We start from the raw sequence: 22,678 nt of genomic DNA on the forward strand, positions 1-22,678 counted from the left end.
AAACTCAAGGATTCCCTCACTTTGGAAGGATGTTCCCTCACTTCCTGTTTCTGGCAATGGAACAGGAAGTGAAAGGAAATCTCCCCAATGTGACACAGAGGGCAAAAAACAAAAAACAAAAAAAAAAACTGACTGAGTTTTAACCCTCCTTTATGGGGCGTACACTCAGCGGACTTTTCGACCGGACTGGTCCGACGGACTTTCCGACGGACTTTCAACGGACTTTTGACGGACTTCCGACTGACTTTTTAAGGAACAGACTTGCCTACACACGATCACACCAAAGTCCGATGGATTCGTACGTGATGACGTACACCGGACTAAAGTAAGGAAGTTGATAGCCAGTAGCCAATAGCTGCCCTAGCATCAGTTTTTGTCCGTCGGACTAGCATACAGACGAGCGGATTTCTGGGTCCGGCGGAGTTACAACGTAAAGATTTGAAGCATGTTCCAAATCTAACGTCCGTCAGATTTTCGACTTGAAAAGTGAAGGTCCGATGAAGCCCACACACGATCTAATTGTCCGCTGAACTCGGTCTGTTGGACCAGTCCGGTCGAACGGTCTGACCGTGTGTACGCCGCTTTACTCTATCTAAAATTAAAAGTTTTGTCTTTATTTCCACTTTAAATTCCTAATAACTGTTTGCTAAACCTAAATTGTATAACTTTTCCTTTAAAGAAACAACAATGAATTTAATTTCAACACATTGACTTTTATCTATTTTAATAAAAGGTATGGCAAAATGAGTTCCTATCCTGGGAACCAAGTGATTTCTGTGACATAAAACGTATCTTCATTCCAGAGGGTTCAGTCTGGATTCCTGACATCACTATATCTGAAATGTAAGTGACTACAATCTAATATTGATTATTTTAGTAACTTGTGAAAGTGGAAATTAAAATGTACATAAGACTGTAAATGTACACATAGAATTAAAAACATTTTAAATGATCCAAATAACCCAAAAGAATAAAACTATGATATTGTTCTAGCACCATAGGTACAATCAAAGACCAACTCGAGCCAAATACATTTCAATTAGAATTCATATAGTAATGCATTCTGTTCCAAATAATTTGATCATTGATCTTTTGATTAATAAATGAAGTACAATAGTTGTGCCCTTGCGCCACTGGCTTACAGTACGAGTCTTGAAGACAATGTAGAGCTGCAAAAAACATGCATGGACTGTTGACTGGAAAAAATGCTAAAACACCCAAATAATCAGCTATGAGCTAGCTAGCTAGGAAAGATGTGTATACGAGATCTTTATGAAGTGTTTACAGTGCTTCATATGTTACCTCCAATGGCCTTGGGATGATAGTCAGCTAACCTGGTGACAATCTTTAGAAAAAGGGGTACCCCCAAAATAATGTGACTTTTACGGCAACAAAGGTTAAAATACAGTGTAGTTTATTCAAATTGGTGTACATCAATAGCAAAATTCAAACCAATAAAAACAATGATGTTGATGGTAATATTTCCCATGAAGTGTCCACACGGCCCGACACGTTTCGGGACGAGTTGCGTCCCTTCATCAGGGACAAATGTCCGGAGGGAATCACACCAGAGCGGTCACCATAAGAATTCACTGCTGGAACAACGGCGGCACTTGCACCGCACTTGCGAGTAGACACCACCGGTGTCCAAAGGACAAAGATGTAAACAGTAGGCCCCCACTCATCCACACTAATCCACCACACTGGCACCAACCGACACCACACACATCAATGTCACCCTTCCGTATCTCCAGAGGTCTTTTCGTCAGTGTATGATCTCCAAAAGATCCACTTTAAAGGTAAGATGGGTACAGTGGCAACCAGAGGAATGCCTACCAATGTGGCCTCAGATCTTCCTCCTAGGTCACTTAGGATATGGTCTTGGTGGAATCTAGTTCCCGAAAATAGTGTCAGGCAGAGCTGGTGTCCTCCAAGTTCAAAATTGAAGTCTGCAAGATTCGTCTCCGCCGTCTGGTGCAGTGTATGGTTTCAAAGGCACGCGTCCACTGGCCAAAAGCCATTGACGTGTCCCAGACGCTGTGTTCTTCTAAGAGAAGTGGCACCAACAGCTTTTGCCTGCATCATTCTTCTTTGAGGTATACAAAACACCTTCCCCTCTGCTCATCTCCAAAAAATAAGGGGAGGTGTTACTTAGTTATTTAGTTGAGAAAGGGAGAACTTAAGAAAAGCTGATTTCAGCACAGCAAAGGCAGAGTGTTCATAACGTAATGGGCTCACTGGGAGGATCAACAGATACTTTCTCTGTACTTGTAGATTTTTTACCATGAAAAAACATAATTAAATGTGCATGTATTGCTGAAATGTACTAAATATAATGTTTCTTCTTTGCCCAGACATCGATTTAGTATTGTGCCTGCCACACTTTTACCTGAAACTGTCTTTATACTGAATTGCCACAAGGCAAAAAAAATGTACAGTAATAAATCAGTTGAGATATCTGTGTTGGCTTTCAGAAGAGAGAGAAAGAGCTCAGGCTGGAGATCCTCACAGTGTGATATCCACAATCAGTCCACAATTTTTTAAACTTTTTTTTATTAGTTAATATACACTCACCGGCCACTTTATTGGGTACACCTTGCTAGTACCAGGTTGAACCCTCTTTTGCCTTCAAAACTGCCAAAAATTCTTTGTGGCATAGGTTCAACAAAGTGTTGGAAATGTTCCTCAGAGATTTTGGTCCATATTGACATGATAGCCACATCCCAAAGGTGCTCTATTGGATTGAGATCTGGTGACTGTGGGGGCCATTGAAGTATAGTGAACTCATTGTCATGTTCAAGAAACCAGTGGTGAGATCATTTGAGCTTTGTGACATGGTGCATTATCCTGCTGGAAGTAGCCACCAGAAGATGGGTACACTGTAGTTATAAAGGGATGGACATGGTCAGCAACCATACTCAGGTAGGCTGTGGCGATTAAACGATGCTCAATTGGTACTAAGGGGCCCAAAGTGGTCCTCACACCATTGCACCACCACCACCAGCCTGAACCATTGACACAAGGAAGGATGGATCCATGCTTTCATGTTGTTTACACCAAATTCTAACCGTACCATCTGAATGTCGCAGCTGAAAGAAAGTCTCATCAGACCAGACAACATTTTTCCAAACTTCTATTATCCAATTTTGATGAGCCTGTATGAAGTGTAGCCTCAGTTTCTTGTTCTTAGCTGACAGGAGTGGCACCCGGTGTGGTCTTCTGCTGCGGTAGCCCATCTGCTTCAAGGTTCGATGTGTTGTGCATTCAGAGATGGTATTCTATATACCTTGGTTGTAACAAGTGGTTATTTGAGTTACTGTTGCCTTTCTATCATCTCAAACCAGTCTACCCATTCTCCTCTGGCCTCTGATATCAACAAGGCATTTTTTGCCCACAGAACTGCCACTCACTGGATATTTTCTCTTTTTCGGACCATTCTCTGTAAACCCTAGAGATGGTTGTGCATGAAAATCTCATTAGATCAGCAGTTTTTGAAATACTCAGACCAGCCTGTCTGGCACCAACAACCATGCCACATTAAAAGTCACTTAAATCCTCTTTCTTCCCCATTCTGATGCTCGGTTTGAACTTCAGCAAGTCATCTTCACCACGTCTAGATGATTTAATGCATTCAGTTGCTGCCATGTGATAGGCTGATTAGCAATTTATGTTATCAAGCAATTGAACAGGTGTACTTAATAAAGTGGTCGGTGAGTATATTTGTTTGTTTCACCTGCCCTGTAAACATTACTTTTTCACTATATTTTTGCCAGGACAGAGGATGACTCTCTTGATGTCCTATATATGGAGCTCAATTACAATGGCACCATTCGGAGAACAAAAACTGTTAAGGTCGTAACCACATGTCCTCTTGACCTGTACAAATTTCCATTTGACAAACAAAAATGTAATTTGACATTTGGCATGAGCATAAATCCAGGTAAGCAATTATAATTAGACTTGAATGGGGAGTATATGGATGGGAAATCTTGTATGTTCAGGTTTACCCAGTTTTCCTAATTTTGGGTTTTTCACAGACATAAGGCCTTAGGAAAATGTTTGTTTGAACCATCTTTCTTAGACAATTTTTTTCTTGTTGTCAAATACAACAGATGCATATTTTAGGAACATGAAATAGACTAATAAATGTATTATTTCTTGAAAAGTTTTTTGTATGAAATTTGATTTGACTAAGGGCACCCTAGAAATATAATTTTACTGCGTCACAGAATGTCAATCTAGCATGTAATAATGATAAGAATAGAAAATAGTGCAAGAAAAGACAATTGCGGTACCATGTGGCTATGTGCAGGAGATTGTGGGGGAGATTTACTAAAATTGGAACACGCAGAATTTGGTGAAGCTGTGCATGATAGCAATGGCGACCGTCCATTATGGGCACCCAGACGCCGCCCCCTTTATCCACACCACCCCCTATACGTATAACAGATAGATTCATGCATAGCATGAATCTATCCATGGCCGCTGCGGTCACCCCCTATTCATGGGTCCAGCCCCTTTCAGGATGCCGGGCGCCTGAATTATAGCAGCGGGGGTGTTTTTTTGAAGCACCTGATTAGAGCCATAGGCCATAGGCTCTAAAAGGGTTCAAAATAGGGTGGGTTTGTGGTGCAGAGCATTGCGCCATGAATCCACCCAGGTGTTACAGCAGCGAATGATAATTCACTGTTGAAACAATGATCCTCAATCCGGCCAATCAGAAGCGGCCTTGAGACCCGTTTTTTGATTGGCCAAAAAGAGAAGACTCCTGATTGGCCTCCAATGAGGAGGAAGGAAACGGAAGCCACCATCGCCGTGATGACCCGTGGAGAGCAGGGGAATGGGAGGCCACCACCGCGATGACCCGTGGAGAGCAGGCAAACGGGAAGCCACCACTGCCACCATGATGACCTGTGGAGAGCAGGGGAATGGAAGGCCACCACCGCGATGACCCGTGGAGAGCAGGCAAACGGGAAGCCACCACTGCCACCATGATGACCCGTGGAGAGCAGGGGAATGGGAGGCCACCACCATGATGACCTGTGGACAGCAGGCAAACGGGAGGCCACCACCGCCACCATGATGACCTGTGGAGAGCAGGCAAACGGGAGGCCACCACCACCACCATGATCTATATGTTGTTTCCAGTGTTGTTCTCAGTGCATGCTGACAGTCAATACTGTCAGCGCGCATTGATACCCGATGCCTCTTCTGTAGTTTTGGCTCCTGTGAATTCAGAAGGAGGCGCTGGGAGCAGTGCATAGAGCGGGAGGTGAATAAAGAGGGGAGTGTGGGATGGAGCATGGAGCTTGATCACATGGCTAGATAAGGAGGTGAGATCCAGTGATGAGTCTGTGTAAAACAGCAGCATGATGCAGAGTGCATGGGAAAGGGGGGGGGGCAGAGACCCGGAGCGTGGTGTGTATAAGACAGCAATGTGATCCAGGGGGTGGGGGGCAGAAAGCCAGAGCATTGTGTGTATAAAGCATGTAAAATTCATGTTAGTGGTCCACAGGATTCAAAATTGTGGGTTTAGTGGTCCATAAGGTCCGAAAGGTTGGTGACCACTGATTTATACATGTAAGCGAATAGGACAATTTTTCTAGCTTACAAATGAGGAGTGGTTCAGAAGGAATCTGTGTTACTATAGCATTTTTGTTGCAACTGGTTAATGTACATATTAAGTATACTGTTTTTTAATATATATCCCTGGCTATTTAAATATTGTACTTTTTTTTGTTTGTTTTTCATAAAGTTAGCATGTATTTAAATTATATATAAAGCCAAAATGTTTGTATTCATTTTGAATAAAGTAATGAATGATAAAACCAGGTGTTTTTTGCCATCTATGTCCCATTCAAGTTAACTGAATTCCTGTTCTGTAGATGAAATACTGTAGGAAGCAAGGAAATAATCTCTCTAAAGTGAGGTACAACAGCTCTCACATATGTAAGTTTGTCCTTGGAAGATCTCTATTTGTGTTCTGGTAACAACCCCAGAAAGTAGATTTTCCTTTACTTTTAGTCCTAGTGGCAATAGTCACTAGGACAAATAGAGATTGTGAATCTCTACAATGGGGCACAGTAAACAATAATACTTAAAATAGAAGTGTGGGATTAAAAAAAAAAACAGTCGATGGGGGGCAGGAGGCGGAGCCTAGCGGAGCAGACATGCATTCTTAGAGCTCCACACCGCTGAGGAGAGAAGAGAAGGACAAAGCGGAGCCTGCAGGCTCAAAAGGTATCCATTTGAACCTTTTTGCCCCAGGGAACAAACTGTGAAAGTTTGGGCAGGAAATATGGTACTGGGAGGAAACCGTGGCAGAAATAAAAATCACCTCACAAAGAGCTCACAGGCACTCACTGCAGCTGAAGCAGCTCCAGTCACCTCACAAGATACAGCATCAGGGCGCTCTCACAGACAGAAAATGTCACAGCAAGACTCTCCATTTAAGTCAGATACAGAACAAATCCTCTCACAAACTTCTCCACAAGCCTCCTCAGCATCCCCAGTAATATTATTACAATTTGAAAAGATGCTTCATAAGGCTTTAAAACAAACCTCAGACCAAATAACAAAAGCCTAACCAAAGAAATAAGAGAGCTGGGAAACCGCACCGCAGCCTTAGAAATAAAAATGGATGAAATTGAAATTACAACCCAAGAAAATATAACAGAATTGGAACAATTAAAAAAAGAGAATTTAATACTTCAAACTAAGCTCGAAGATTACGAAAATAGAGCCAGACGTTCAAACTTGCGCATAAGGGGAATACCTGAAACTGTGACAGACCTGCAATCTACTATTACTGCTCTATTACAAGAACTAAAGCCAGATATCCCTATTGAACATTTAGAACTGGACAGAGTACACAGAGCCCTCACAGCCAAAAAGAAAGATGGACCCCCACGTGATATAATCACAAAATTTCATTATTACAGAACGAAAGAACAAATACTAATTTCTGCAAGAGAAAAAAAGGAACTTAATTTTCAAGGACACAATTATCAAATTTTTGCTGACCTATCCCAACTTACTATTACTAAAAGACGATCCATGAAACCCCAACTAATGGAACTGCAACGCCACAACATTATGTATCAATGGGGCTTCCCCTTTTCAGTCAGATTTAACTACCAAGGTACAATTTACAGAAGCAGATCAGCAGATGAACTACAACAAACCCTTTTAAAATTAAATCTGACAGAACCCACAAGCAGCAACACTCCCACACGCAGAAGAATGGTATCATCTTCACCTTCAGGCAGCACCCAGAAAATTTCAGAACAAAATGGGAATCATCATTCTCACAAAAGAGGCCGTTATGTCACATCATCCATGGACCAAGAAGATTCAATGGACTGACATCCTAATTCCTGATATCTCTTCATTTATTATACTAAGAGATGGTTCTCTATAAAAAACTTATATTTATAACTGAATGTAACTGCATTTTGATAGTCACACACTGTGTGGGATCATGTTACATTCCAGTTATATTTCTTATTACTTCTGATTCATATAGCCTTAGAATATATAAGTGAAATAAGGAAATTCTTGTTCAGTTATATATTATCAGGTAATAACAATAGATTTATTACTTTTTAGGACAAATATCTTCAATAATCCAGAAGTAATGGAAGCTTTTTCTTTCTTTTCTTAAAACAAATATATTATTACCTAACTAGTTCCTAGAATTATGTTTTTGTTTATTCTAATCTGAAGCAGTACAACCTCAATTTTATGAGTTAACATATCTAAACAGTTACTTATGAATAAAATATGTAATTATTTACTCTAAAAGGGTTAAAATCCCAAAATAATTCAAACTATCTTCATCAATACCAAAGTTATTAACAGTACCTTTCTAACTGAATTATTTAGCCTAGGGCAAGACTAACCATATACAACCACCCTGGAATAAATAATTTCAACAAAAACTATATTCTGCACTCCAATTAATGAAACATCATTTTGATGTCTTTTGACATAGCACCTCTCTCCTGTAAGCGGAAGACCCGTGTACCCCCATTAGCCCTCCTCATTCTCCCAACCATATTATGTGGGGGTGTGACGAAGGCACTTATTCCCCTGAGAGAGATATTTATTCTCTTTCACGGGTAAATTGTGATTACTTGCAAAAAATAATTTATACAATGTATCATCTAATCTCATATGTTTTTTGTTTACTCTTTACTCCAGAATTCACTGGTTTCTTTTCTATCTATTCATCTCTTCAGTCCACACAGGTTGATCTGCGCAGTCAGCTCTGCATAACAAAAAGTAAGTCAAAACTCTGATCTGTTGCCATGGCACCACTGAATATACTTTCCCTGAATGTTCAGGGAATAAATGTCCCTCAAAAAAGGACCAAAGCCTTCCGTACTTTCCATAACAAGAAGGCTCACATAGTATGCCTCCAAGAAACACACTTCACCAAAGATTCTACTCCAAAATATATTTCTCCTTTTTATCAACAAATTTACACGGCTTCTGCCTGTACCAAGCAAAGGGGAACTCTAATTGCATTTCACCGATCCACACCATTCACCTTATCATCAGAAATTAAAGACCCAGAAGGTAGATACCTGATACTCATGGGTTATATAATGGATACAGCAATCACGGTGATTTCCTACTACGCTCCTAACAAACAACCTACACCATTCCTCTCACATATATTACAAGTGATTAATACACACAAAATAGGAACAGTGATAATGTGTGGGGATTCGAACCAGGTCCTCCTCCCATTTCTAGATAAATCACCTTTTACACCATCCAAAATAACCTCTAGATTACCTTTTTCTCAACTTCTTTCCAAATACAATCTGGTAGATTCATGGAGAGAAAGTAACCCAATGAAAAAGAAATTCACTTATTTCTCGCACCCTCATCAAACCTTCACCAGAATAGATCATATTTTTCTAACAATAGGAATGATACCAGAAATTATTGCATCAGATATAATTCCGATTCCGTGGTCTGACCATAATGCAGTATACACTACTATAGCCTCAGCCATACCAAAAGCGCATGACCCAACGTGGTACTTACCGGACATAATGCTCAAACACCCACTACATCAGATGGCCATTGAACAAGCTTTAAAGGAATACATATCAATTAATAATACAACAGACATCTCCCCAATAACACTGTGGGAAGCTCATAAGCCTGTCTTGCGTGGTACAATACAAAGACAAATGGCACTATTTAAACGGGAACGCAAAAATCTAGCAAAAAAACTAGAACTCAATTTTAATGCAGCCTACATATCATTTCAAGATAATCCATCTCAGAGTACAAAATCTCATCTGGAAAAATCTAGATTAGAATACGATCTATTTCTCACTGAGTCAGTTGATAAATCCCTCAAACGCTCCAAACACAATTTCTACATGAATACAAACAAACCAGGTACATATTTGGCTCGGGCATTAAATTCAACTAACAAATCTTTCAAACCAATACGTTTGAAATTATCAAAAAATGTTTACACTTGTAATCCAGTTAAAATAGTCCATAAATTTCACTCACATCTCGCAACTTTATACAAGACAAACAATGGATTTAATCCTACAGAGGCTGAATCCTTCTTCTCAAAAATAACCTTACCTGAGTTATCTCAGAATCAAAAAAGCAGTTTGGATGAGCCTATAACTATAGATGAAGTTGCTAACGCCATAAAAGACCTAAAACTTAACAAAAGACCAGGCCCAGACGGCTACTCGGCTTTATACTATAAAACATTCTCAGAAATACTCTCTCCCATTCTCACTGAAACTTTTAACAAACTTCTAGATGGACATTCTTTTCGGCAAGAAACACTAATGGCAATTGTTTGTATGATCCCAAAACCCCTTTCTGATGATACTTCCTGTGTGAATTATCGGCCTATCTCTCTGTTAAACCTCGATATTAAATTATTAGCAAAAATAATAGCAAAACGCCTCAATAGCATTATAGGAAAATTAATACATAGAGATCAAGTAGGCTTCATGCCAAATAGACAGGCAGGCGATAATATACGCAGAGCAGTGTTATTGGCACATATTGCTAAAAAACGGAAAATCCCTTTATGTTTTCTATCTCTCGATATTAAGAGGGCATTTGACACAGTATCCTGGCAATATATGCAATATTCATTACAAAAATGGGGTTTTGGACCCCACTTTTTAACATGGATCAAAGAATTATATAATAAACCCAAAGCCTATATAAAATATGCTGGATACAAATCTGAAGCCTTTAATATCGAAAGAGGTACCCGACAGGGTTGCCCATTATCTCCCTTATTATTTGCCCTTATACTCGAACCCATGGCCCAATACATCAGAACAAACCAAACTATAACTGGCATTGAAGTAGGAGGTATTACACACAAATTATGTATATTTGCAGACGATATATTACTTTTTCTATCATCACCACAGGTCTCTGGTCCTAACTTAATACCAGCTCTTGATGGATTTGCAGCCCTATCCGGCCTTATGATTAATCCTAAGAAATGCCTAGTGCTTAATATTTCACTCACAAACATGGAATTGATCCCGGCTAGGGCTGCACTCCCATTCACATGGGCAGAAAAATCAATCCCATATCTTGGAATTCATTTAACAGCATCTCATTCTGACTTATTCTCAACCAATTATCCTCCTGTATTAAGACAGATCACAAATCTAATAAAACAATGGTCGCAACTTCCTTTATCCTGGATAGGGAAGATTAATGCAATCAAAATGACTATTCTACCCAAATTGCTTTATCTATTCAGAGTCCTCACTATTCCAATTCCTTCCTATTTTTTGAGAATAGTACAAAAAAGAGCAACTTCGTTTATATGGGGCTCTTCTAAACCACGTATACCTATACACACACTACATCTTCCCAAAAATAAAGGAGGCCTGGGATACCCTAATTTTACCAACTACTACAGAGCAGCACATTTGGCCAGTCTGTCCAAATACCATGCAAAACAGGAAATTCCATTATGGGTATTTATAGAGGCTTCAGAAAATGACCCTCTATTAATATCAAATTTATTATGGCTTGATCCTAAAGACCGCTTTAAAATTCATAATCCCATAACTAAACACTTCTCATCTCTCTGGGATAAACTAAAAACCAAATATCAGTTACAATCTCCGCACAATCCTCTCCTTTCTTTTATCAGAAATCCGGCCTTTTATTCGGCATGGATCTACCCAAATTCTTTTAAAGCTTGGACAACATCAGGCATTCAGACACTAAATGACTTCATAGCATCTAAATCATTCCTTTCATTCCCATCGCTTAGAGAAAAATATGATCTACCAAACTCTGAGATATTTAGATATCTCCAAATCAAAAATTTCTATACACCATTCCTAAAGGGGGATACACCATTATCCCAATTATCCATTTTTGAATCAATCTGTACAAAAGATCCATTTGCTAAAGGTACAATTTCATCACTTTATAATCAATTATATGGAGTAGCAAATCTTAATAGACCCTCTTACGTTCAGAGGTGGGAGGAGTACTGGAGACAAATTATAAAGTCCTAACTCGCTGGTACCTTGTACCCGCTAGAGTGGCAAAATATTCACCTAATACCTCAGCTCTTTGTTTTCGAGGATGCCCAGAAATAGGCACATATTTACACATATGGTGGATGTGCCCAGTAATCCAAACCTTCTGGAAGAAAGTCTTCGTGATTGCATCTAAAATATTTTAAAAAATAATACAACCAGATCCATATTTAACTTTACTTAATCTAAAACCGGAATGGTTAACACTCTCTCAATTCAAACTTATGATCCAACTAATAACGGCTGCAAAACAAACAGTGGCCAAGGCATGGAAATCTCCTACATTGGTACTAGCAGAAACAATTCACAGAATGAATAATACAATGTCCCATGCTAAGATGGTAGCCATCGATCAAAATCAAATTCCAAAATTTGAAAAACTTTGGCATCCTTGGATAAAACAACAGTTCCTGTCAAACTTCAATGACTCTGTCCTGTTGCCATGGTAACAGATTAAATGACTTACAGAGACACCCATTCTAAGGCTTCAAAGAGAACTAAAAAGAATAATAAACTGACGAGCGGGACAACTTGTGGACCATACCTCTACCTTTCAACCCTTTTTCTTCTTTCTCTTTCCTTTTCTCCACCTTACGATTAAAGCTCATTATCAGAATTTATTTGACCTATATACACTCTACTTGTAAACAATATGTATAGTAGGTATAAATCATTTAAATACCTACAAAAGTAACTAAGGAAATGATATATATCTTTAATTTAGGTTTACGTGAACCCAATGTTTAATATTTGAAATTTCATGATATTTACCTATATAAACCCTACTGTAAAACAATGAGCTTACTTTATAGATCCTTGTAAACTTACTTTATGTATCTTTATAATATTGTATACTCAATAAACTTCTTTTGACAAGAAAAAAAAACAGTCATACTCACCTAGGTGGATGCTGCATCCATCCCCCGCCACCTCTAAGACCTCTAAGTCTGCAGAGAGCCAGTGACTTGTCAGTCACCGGCTCTGTGATCTGCCCCTCCAGTGCTCACTGGAGAGTTAGGCTGTGCAGGGGTGGTGGAAGTGGCTGGCTTCCAGGCTTCTCAGTGGATCCCAACATTAACCGCTTTCCACCAGCCAGCTGTCAAATGACGGCTGGGCGGCGCGGCTCTCGTTTTGGTTGGACGTCATATGACGGCCTCCTAGAACGACTGCTCTTGCGTGCCAATGTGGGCGTGCATTGCGGCGATCGGTGGTGCAGTGTGTCAGTTAAAGGGGGCTTCCAGATTTCGATAAGCCCCCCATCCGCAGACCACCACAACCACTGGGCAAGGGTTTTAGGGATGAGGCCCTTGTCCCCATCAACATGGAGACAAGGTGCTTTGGGGGCACCCAAAGCACCCTCCCCATGTTGAGGGCATGTGGCCTGGTACGGTTCAGGAGGGGGGGCGCTCTCTCGTCCCCCCTTTTGCTGTGGCCTGCCAGGTTGCATGCTCGGATAAGGGTCTGGTATGGATTTTTTTTTATTTTGGTGTGGTGTTCCCCTTAATATATATACCAGACCTGAAGGGCCTGGTAATGGACTGGGGGGGGGGCCACGCCGTTTTTTTCAATGATTATTTATGTATATTGCTGGTATCCGCGAGAAAATTTTAAATGTAACTTAAATGTAACTTTTTCCTTTAGAAATGTAGTTTTTCTGTGGTACTGTTATAAACATGGGAAAGATGCGTTACTTTACAGGCAGACTAAGGGGACCCCCCAGGCAGGATATTTAAAGAAATATTACATTTTTATTGTTTCACTTTAAGCATTATTAAAATCACTGCTCCTGAAAAAACGGCTGTTTTAAAAACCTTTTTTTGCATTGATACATGTCCCCTGGGTCCCCATACACTTTTTATGGCAATAACTTGCATATAAGCCTTTAAAATTAACACTTTTGATTTTTCACATTTGTGTCCCATAGTTCGCACACATTTTTTGTCTGTTCGCATATTCTGGTGCGAACTGAACCGGGGGGTGTTCGGCTCATCCCTACTGACTACCTATCTCATCTATTGAGGCCCAAAAATATCAGGACACTACATATATCGCCCAAATGACACTTCTTCGAAAATGGACAGTCTAAGATATTTTAGTAACAATATTTTTAACTTTCTGCTATAAAATATTCCCAATAAAAAAAAAAATTAAAAATCAAATGTCTTCATCAATTTAGGCCAATGTGTATTCTGCTACATATTTTTGCTACATATTTTCAGTAAAAAAAATCCCAGTAAGTGTATATTGATTGGTTTGCACAAGTTATATGTCCAAAAAGTATGGGATAGATTTAGGGACTTTTTATTTATTTTTTAATTGTTTTTACTAGTAATGGTGATCAGCGATGCCTGGACCACTGCTTAATTACTGCATGCATTTCATTATTTATTTCCTGGTCTGGCTGTGATCAGGGACACTGACTGTGCAATGGCGATTAGAGATACTGACTGGCAGCACTTGTCTGGTGACATTGTACTGCTGATCAGAGACAATGTTTGGTGGCGCCGACATACCGTGATATCAGAGCAGACATTGTACTTGATCACCACAATCATTTCTGTCTGTGTTTGGCATTACTGTATAAGCAATCATTCCATCTGTGTTTAGCATAGCTCATGATGCCATTGTTTTCCACTGTGATTGCTGTGATTGGCTACATCTATCACACAGGGGTGGATCCAGAGTCTAGTCTCGGGAGGGGCACTGCCAGAAAATACGTTTTTTGGGGGGAATTTATCAGGGAAATGGCTGGTGTTGGCGCTTCAATCATCACAGCATCATGGTTGTTATGGTGTCAGGATGATTAAAGAGCATTTTTTCTATTATTACATTGTTATAAAAAATGAAATCGTTCAACTCACCATGATGCAGAGTCAGTGGGAGCCCCAAGCGTGTCACTTGCCACGTTGCCTGCCACCAGATGCGGATTGTCACTTGCCACTTCACCTGCCACACGTTGCAGATTGTCACTTGCCATGTCACCTGCCCCCAGATGTGGATTGTCACTTTCCTGCTACAATTGTCACTTGCCACATCGCCTGTCACCAGATGCAGATTGTCACCTTGCCATGTCACCAGCCACACATTGCGGATTGTCACTTGCCACATCTCCTGTCACACATTGCGGATTGTCACTTTCCACGTCACCTGCCCCCAGATGCAGATTGTCACTTGCCTGCTACAATTGTCACTTGCCACGTCACCTGCCACCAGATGCGGTTTGTCACTTGCCACGTCACCTGCCACCAGATGCGGATTGTCACTTGCCACGTCACCTTGCCACCAGATGCGGATTGTCACGTCGCCTGCCACACATTGCGGATTGTCACTTGCCACGTCACCTGCCACCAGATGCGGATTGTCACTTGCCACATCACCTTGCCACCAGATGCGGATTATCACGTCACATGCCACACATTGCGGATTGTCACTTGCCATGTCGCCTGCCACCAGTTGCAGATTGTCACTTGCCACATCATCTGCCACACGTTGTGGATTGTCACTTGCCTGCTACAGCTACAATTGTCACTTTCTTTTTTCCAGAGGGTGAGGCAGCAGATTACCAGTCAGGCAGCAGAGAGATGATGTAATCTCTCTTCTGCCCGTAGCTACCTGCACAGTGAGGGCGGAACTGCATGGATGCAGGGCGGGCGGTGAGAGATGATGTCATCTCTCTGCTCCCCCGCCCGCCGGCTCCCTGATTGGCCAGCAGCCCGGCCGCTCTCTAAATGTCACCAGCGGCCAGCCCGGCCGTCCACACTCATCCGCCCACCCCACTGTCAGGCTTAGACTGTCACCAGCCCCCCGGCTGTCCGCTCTTTCACCCGCCCACTGTCAGTGACTGACAGTGGGCGGGTGAAAGAGCGGACGGCCGGGCTGTGATAGTCTGAGACTGACAGTCAGTCTCAGACTGTCACCCGCCTGGCCGTCCGCTCTCTCTCTCCCGCGGACCCAGCTGCCTGCCCTCTCCCCAGCATTCTCGGAGGGGGCAATTGACCCGTTGCCCTCCCCTGGATCCGCCCCTGCTATCACATGGTATAGGGCTGTTGTGATTGCCCCTGTGCCATGTGATTGCTGTGACTAATCACAGAGCTCACAGTAGTAAACAATGATGTCATGAATGACAGCCATTGTTACTATTGCTAACTGTGATTGTTTTGACTGGCCACAGCAATCACATGGTACAGGGTCAATCACAACTGCCTTGTACCCTGATCTGTGATCTGCTGTGTCCAGTGGACAAAGCAGTCACAGATCCTGCTTCTGTACGCTCCTGAGAGCGTGCATGAGTGAGCGATTAGATAGGATGCACTGGTACTGGTTGTGCCTTCCTTATCAAATCACACAAGTAGGAAATTACATTTCTGGGGAAGTTCTGTACACCAACGGTTTACAGAATGCCTAAAGGTTGCCCTATTGCATTGAATTTTATGTAAAATTACAGCACTGCAGATTGAAAAAGAAAGGTCATGTGTAATAAAATCAAATTACAGTAGAAAATTGCATATGCTATATTAGTTATTTTTATATGCTATTTTTTTTTCCCCACAAAAGGGGACATACCAAACAGACACACTCAATAAAAGAACGTAAAGTGGAAGATCAGAACAAAATGGCAGCCTTTTTGGCAGTCTGTTGGCAGTATGGCATGTAGATGGTGTCTATCCAAATGTTTCAGATATACCGTATTTATCTGCCTATGTCTATATGGTGGAAGTGCACTTTACACGATCACCTATACGTGGTTGAAAGCATATAATTTATTTTAGTTACATGTCTTCTCTTCCCCCAGTTATTGATGTGCAGTTGATTCCCATTTCTAATGCTGAAAAAGTAACTCAATTGTCAAAAGAACAATTTTCAAAGTCAGAATGGGATCTTACGCAAGTAGATGTTATGCATTTAAATGTTTCTAAATATGGGGTGGAATGGAGTAAAGTCATTTATCAGGTAACACCAACTTATTTATTGTAAATCTAGTCATTGTTCTCACTTACATGTTCTTACTTGTTATAACTGTAGTATTTTTTTTTTAAAAGCACCATAGCAAATGGCTTTATATATATATATATATATATATATATATATATATATATATATATATATATATATATATATATATATATATATATATATATACACAGTATCTCACAGAAGCGAATACACCCCTCACATTTTTGTAAATATTTTATTATATCTTTTCATGTGACAACACTGAAGAAATGACACTTGTTGACACTGCAATGTAAAGTAGTGAGTGTACAGCTTGTATAACAGTTTACATTTGCTGTCCCCTCAAAATAAGTCAACACACAGCCATTAATGTCTAAACCACTGGCAACAAAAGTGAGTACACTCCTCAGTGAAAATGTCCAATTTGGACCCAATTAGCCATTTTCCCTCCCTGGTGTCATGTGACTAGTTGGTGTTACACGGGCTCAGGTGTGAATGGGGAGCAAGTGTTTTAAATTTGGTGTTATCGCTCTCTCTCATACTGGTCACTGCAAGTTCAACATGGCACCTCATGCAAAGAACTCTCTGAGGATCTGAAAAAGAGAATTGTTACTCTACATAAAGATGGCCTAGGCCAGTGATGGCAAACCTGGGCACTCCAGATGTTTTGGAACTACATTTCCCCTGATGCTTATGTGTGCTGCAGTGTGGTTAAGCATCATGGGAAATGTAGTTCCAAAACATCTAGGGTGCCAAGGTTCGCCATCACTGGCCTAGGCTATAAGAAGATTGCCAAGACCCTGAAACTGAGCTGCAGCACGGTGGCCAAGACCATACAGCTGTTTAACAGGACAGGTTCCACTCAGAACAGGCCTCGCCATGGTCGACCAAAGAAGTTGAGTGCACGTGCTCAGCGTCATATCCAGAGGTTGTCTTTAGGAAATAGATGTATGAGTGCTGCCAGCATTGCTGCAGAGGTTGAAGGGGTGGGGGGGTCGGCCTGTCAGTGCCCAGACCATATGTCGCACACTGCATCAAATTGGTCTGCATGGCTGTCGTCCCAGAAGGAAGCCTCTTCTACAGATGATGCTCAAGAAAGACTGCAAACAGTTTGCTGAAGACAAGCAGATTAAGGACATGGATTACTGGAACCATGACTTGTGGTCTGATGAGACCAAGATAAACTTATTTGGTTCAGATGGTGTCAAGCGTGTGTTGCGGGAACCAGGTGAAGAGTACAAAGACAAGTGTGTCTTGCCTACGGTTAAGCATGGTGGTGGGAGTGTCATGGTCTGGGGCTGCATCAGTGCTACCAGCACTGGGGAGCTACAGTTCATTAAGGGCTTTATTAATGCTGACATGTACTGTGACATACTGAAGCAGAGCATGATCCCCTCACTGGGCCGCAGGGCAGTATTCCAACATGATAATGACCCCAAACACACCTTCAAGATGACCATTGCCTTGCTAAAGAAGCTGAGGGCAAAGGTGATGGACTGGCCAAGCATGTCTCCAGACCTAAACCCTATTGAGCATCTGTGGGGCATCCCACAACGGAAGGTGGAGGAGCTCAAGGTCTCCAACATCCACCAGCTTCGTGATGTCATCATGGAGGAGTGGAAGAGGACTTCAGTGGCAACCTATGAAGCTATGGTCAACTCCATGCCCAAGAGGGTTACAGCAGTGCTGGAAAATAATGGTGGTCACACAAAATATTGACACTTTGGTCCCAATTTGGACATTTTCACTTAGGGGTGTACTCACTTTTGTTGCCAGCGATTTAATGGCTGTGTGTTGAGTTATTTTGAGGGGACAGCAAATTTACACTGTTATACAAGCTGTACACTCACTACTTTACATTGTAGCAAAGTGTCATTTCTTCAGTGTTGTCACATGAAAAGATTTAATAAAATATTTATAAAAACGTGAGGGGTGTACTCACTTTTGTGAGATACTGCATAAATATATATATATATATATATATATATATATATATATATATATACACACTCTATTACCAAAAGTATTGGGATGCCTGCTTTTACACGCACATGAACTTTAATGGCATCCTAGTCTTAGTCTGTAGGGTACAATATTGAGTTTGCCTACCCTTTGCAGGTATAACTGGGAAGGCTGTCCACAAGGTTTAGGAGTGTGTCTATGGGAATGTTTGACCATTCTTCCAGTAGCGCATTTGTGAGGCCAGGCACGGATGTTGAACAAGAAGGCCTGGCTCGCAGTCTCCGCTCTAATTCATCCCAAAGGTGTTCTATCAGGTTGAGGTCAGGACTGTGCAGGCCAGTCAAGTTCCTCCACCCCAAACTTGCTCATCCGGGTCTTTATGGGCCTTGCTTTGTTCGTGTGCGTGTAAAGGCAGGCATCCCAATACTTTTGGTAATATAGTGTATATTATACCGTATACTGTATATGTACAGTACATGTTGTTGATATAATATTTTGATATGGGTCCCAAAAGGGTTGATTTACTAAAACTGGAGAGTGCAAAATATGTAGCAGCTTTGCATAGAAATCAATCAGCTTCCAGGTTTTTTTTTTTTGGGCAAAGCTTAATTGAATAAGCTGAAGTTAGAAGCTGATTGGCTACCATGCACAGCTGTCTCATATTGTGCACTCTCCAGTTTTAGTAAATCCTAGACATGTGCACACTGAAATATTTCGTTTCGGAATTTCGTTTTCATCCGAAAAATAAATTTATTTAGTTACTCCCGAAATTCATTTTTATTTATTTCCTTTTTCGTTAAAAATTGCATTTGTCCGAAAATCCAAATTAAGGTCGAATCTGTCATTGAAGGCTTATGGTGTCTGTCGAATGTTCAAAGAAGATTCGACAGAGCAGCTAAACTGTAAGACGCCGTATAGTTTACCTGCTCCGTCGAATCTTCTTAGAACTTTCAACAGACACCATAAGCCAAAATACGTGTGTACTTAGTTCTAGCTATTTTACTGCTCCTCCTCTTTGATTACAATCAGCCAATAACATTCATCATCATCATTATTTTTATTTATCTTTCCTCCCCTACGTCGAATCTTTTCTCTCTATGTCGAATCTTTTCTCTCTATGTAGAATAATCTTGGACTAATAGAGTTAAGGTTAGGCACATTCGACCACAGGTTTGATGGACACAGATTGTTATTGTCATCATCATGTCGAATCTCCTATCTATATCGAACTGTTGTAGCAACGAAAACGAAAATAAAGCATTTGTTTATGTCGGATCTTTCGTTTTTCGGACTCTGCACTTTCCTTATCCTTTGTTAAAATGATAACAAAAATACCTGAAATTCGGACGAAAATGCATTCGGACTAAAACAAATGCACATGTCTAGTAAATCCCCTCTCCAAAAAAAGTCTATGAAAGTATTCTTGTAGGTTCTGTTTGTTACCTGCCAGCTTGTTTTGCTTCTGGGGCTCTAACAAGGAGATATAATTCTGCTAGAATATTTGTTAGATCCCCTTCAAACACTTTAGTTATCACAGATTCTGCTTGACCATGTGAAGAGGAATATTTGGAGAATTCAATAGGCGATGCTGACTATATGTTTTTATTATTATTGTGAGTTAAAGAAAGGCTGCGTATCCCATGTTCCCGCAAGCTTCCCCCATGCCACTGGTCATCTGAAGCCAGTAAGCCACATCGATCACAGGCACTCTGACATTTTCACACACAATGCTGAACTAGCAGTCCTGCATTTTAAGTGAAGATGTCAAGGGCCTGGAGAACAGAAGAAACGTCGGGTGCCAGGTAAGCGAGGGATAAGTTAAAGTGAAAATAAACCCACAGGTTTAATGGTTTCCCAAAACAGTTGCATTTAGGACATGCCTAGTTACTCGTGTGTAGAAAGGTTACATTGTTGCCCCTTTAAGAAGGTTTCCTCTATAAAAACTTTTCAGAAAAGGGAATGATTTCATATCCTTGCTGGCAGAATCATATATGAGCTTGGGGTGGAGCTTAGTGCAGAGAGACTGTATAAGGACTTAATATATTCTTTGCTACCTCCTCGATGGACACTCCTACTAGGCCTGAACAAGCCTGAACAAGCCCTGGTATAGGCAGTCCCTGGAAGAGAATGTGGGTGATTCAGTCACGACTGGGACCTGTCTACAAGTGTGCTTATGTTAGCTCACAACCAAACTGTTAGGCCATCAAATGGCTGATGTCATAGCTTATGTGCAGCAGCATGGTAACATGCAGATCAAAAAGAGGGTAAGATGGCAGCTTCCTTGACTGTTCCTCTTAAAGTAAAACAGTTTTTTATTGTTCCTATAGACAAAAACAAACATTTAACCCTAAGGGGAAGGGAAGGCACTTTGGATTTTCCCCAGAGTTTAGCTTTAAAGAAGTTTGATTGGCTATACTTCCCCTGTGGATCACAGGAGTGCAGTTTGTTCTGCACTCCTGTGACCCGTTTTCAGCTGTCGGCTGACGTCACAGAGCCAGTCCAGGCTGGGGAAATATCGAACAATATGGTCGGAATCCTCCCACAACCCTGGACCGGCACCTTGTTCTGCCTCTTAGCAAGCTGCTGAGAGCTAAAGCCAGCTGGTCCCACCCCCTCCACAGCCCAGCACTCCAGTGAGCATAGGGGGGAAGGGCAGAGCAGAGAGGCGGTGACTGACAGTCACCAGCTCTCTGCTCACGGAGCTCTGAGAACAGAGTGATCAGTGGTGTTTGATCGTTCGGTTCTCAGTCTTAGAGCCAGCGGGGGACAGATGCAGCATCAGACCGATGTTGCATCCAGCTAGGTAAGCATGACTCTTAAAAAAATAAAAATAAACCACATACATCTCTTTTAAAGGTTAAGTATTAGGGTCACCCTTATGCCTTCGTACACACGTTCCGAATATCGTACGACCGATCGTACGACCATTCTCGCTTAATAGTCACAAGTAGAAATTGAATAGCTAAATAAAGTCACGAAAATTCTCGTACGATAGACAAAAAATCGGAAGTGATGTCATGTGTTGTAATGTATTTGTATTGTATTTTCGGACGACAACTATATTGAGTAAACGAAAATTGTACGATCTGGCATCGTACGAGGAAAATTTTCGTGTATGTCCAATCGAATAATATCGGATGAACAGTCGTGATCGGCTGTCAAAAGTAGTGTACACACGATCCGAATATCGTACGATCTTTCCTCGGACGACTGTTTTCGTATGATATTCGGATCGTGTGTACGGGCCATTAGGCCACTTTAGTGATAATCTGTGTCATCTTGTTCCTAGTAAAAAAATCTCCAAAAACACTGCGCTTACTCGGTAAATTAGCAGCTCACACAACAATCAAGAAAATTGGTAAATAATGCAGGTGTATATAGTGTAGCGCTGATTGGGATGAGAATTATTAAAATTACAAAAAATCAATATATAAAACCATTATTCCTAACCTATGTATTTCAAAAAACATTGAGAGTGAATTCCAATAGGCACCTATTACATATAAAATCTGAAGACACAATAAAAATTCCAATATAGATGGTGGTGTTCTACACCACGTGAAATAGCAAACTGAGAAGAAGTCATATAAAATAAATGGGTCCTCCGTGTGGAAGCAATACAGGCTTACAGGAACCGTTGGACTCAGAGAGACGTATGTCACCTGAGTCAATAACGCTTGTGTTGCCACCAGGCAATGAAGTGGGGTTTCACAGTGGAATGTTGTGGAATCCAGATGTTTGTTCTAGGACTCTCGACAAACCTCTTTTGCATGTAACCCGGTCTTGTAGTGGCCCATATAAGGTAAAAGTGGAGACTCCACTGCCTGCCACAATTTTATTTATAAGCGCTTTTTCAATACGGAGAATGTAAGTGTTCTACTTTTTAATAAATTTATTTTTAAAACGTTATTACACTATGTGGCTACTTCTTTTACCTTATATGGGCCACTACGAGACCGGGTTACATGCGAAAGAGGTTTGTCGAGAGTCCTAGAACAAACATCTGGATTCCACAACGTTCCACTGTGAAACCCCACTTCATTGCCTGGTGGCAACACAAGCGTTATTGACTCAGGTGACATACGTCTCTCTGAGTCCAACGGTTCCGGTAAGCCTGTATTGCTTCCACACGGAGGACCCATTTATTTTATATCATCATCTTGTTCCTACAATACTGACTCCAACCTACC

At 41.1% G+C, this 22,678-nt stretch overlaps 1 protein-coding gene across 2 annotated transcripts in view; it reads left to right on the plus strand.

Moving 5' to 3' along the window:
• Positions 1-22,678, plus strand: part of LOC141112547 (5-hydroxytryptamine receptor 3A-like) — a 76,958-nt gene that overhangs the window by 44,988 nt on the left and 9,292 nt on the right. For both annotated transcript variants that reach the window (XM_073605465.1, XM_073605466.1), the window contains exons 4-6: positions 734-843; positions 3,774-3,940; positions 16,366-16,523. In XM_073605465.1, coding sequence (XP_073461566.1) covers positions 734-843; positions 3,774-3,940; positions 16,366-16,523 — 435 coding nt within the window. The remainder of the gene's footprint in view (positions 1-733; positions 844-3,773; positions 3,941-16,365; positions 16,524-22,678) is intronic.

Source organism: Aquarana catesbeiana, linkage group LG11 (assembly GCF_042186555.1).
Source record: "Aquarana catesbeiana isolate 2022-GZ linkage group LG11, ASM4218655v1, whole genome shotgun sequence".
In the NCBI taxonomy this organism is placed as follows: domain Eukaryota; kingdom Metazoa; phylum Chordata; class Amphibia; order Anura; family Ranidae; genus Aquarana; species Aquarana catesbeiana.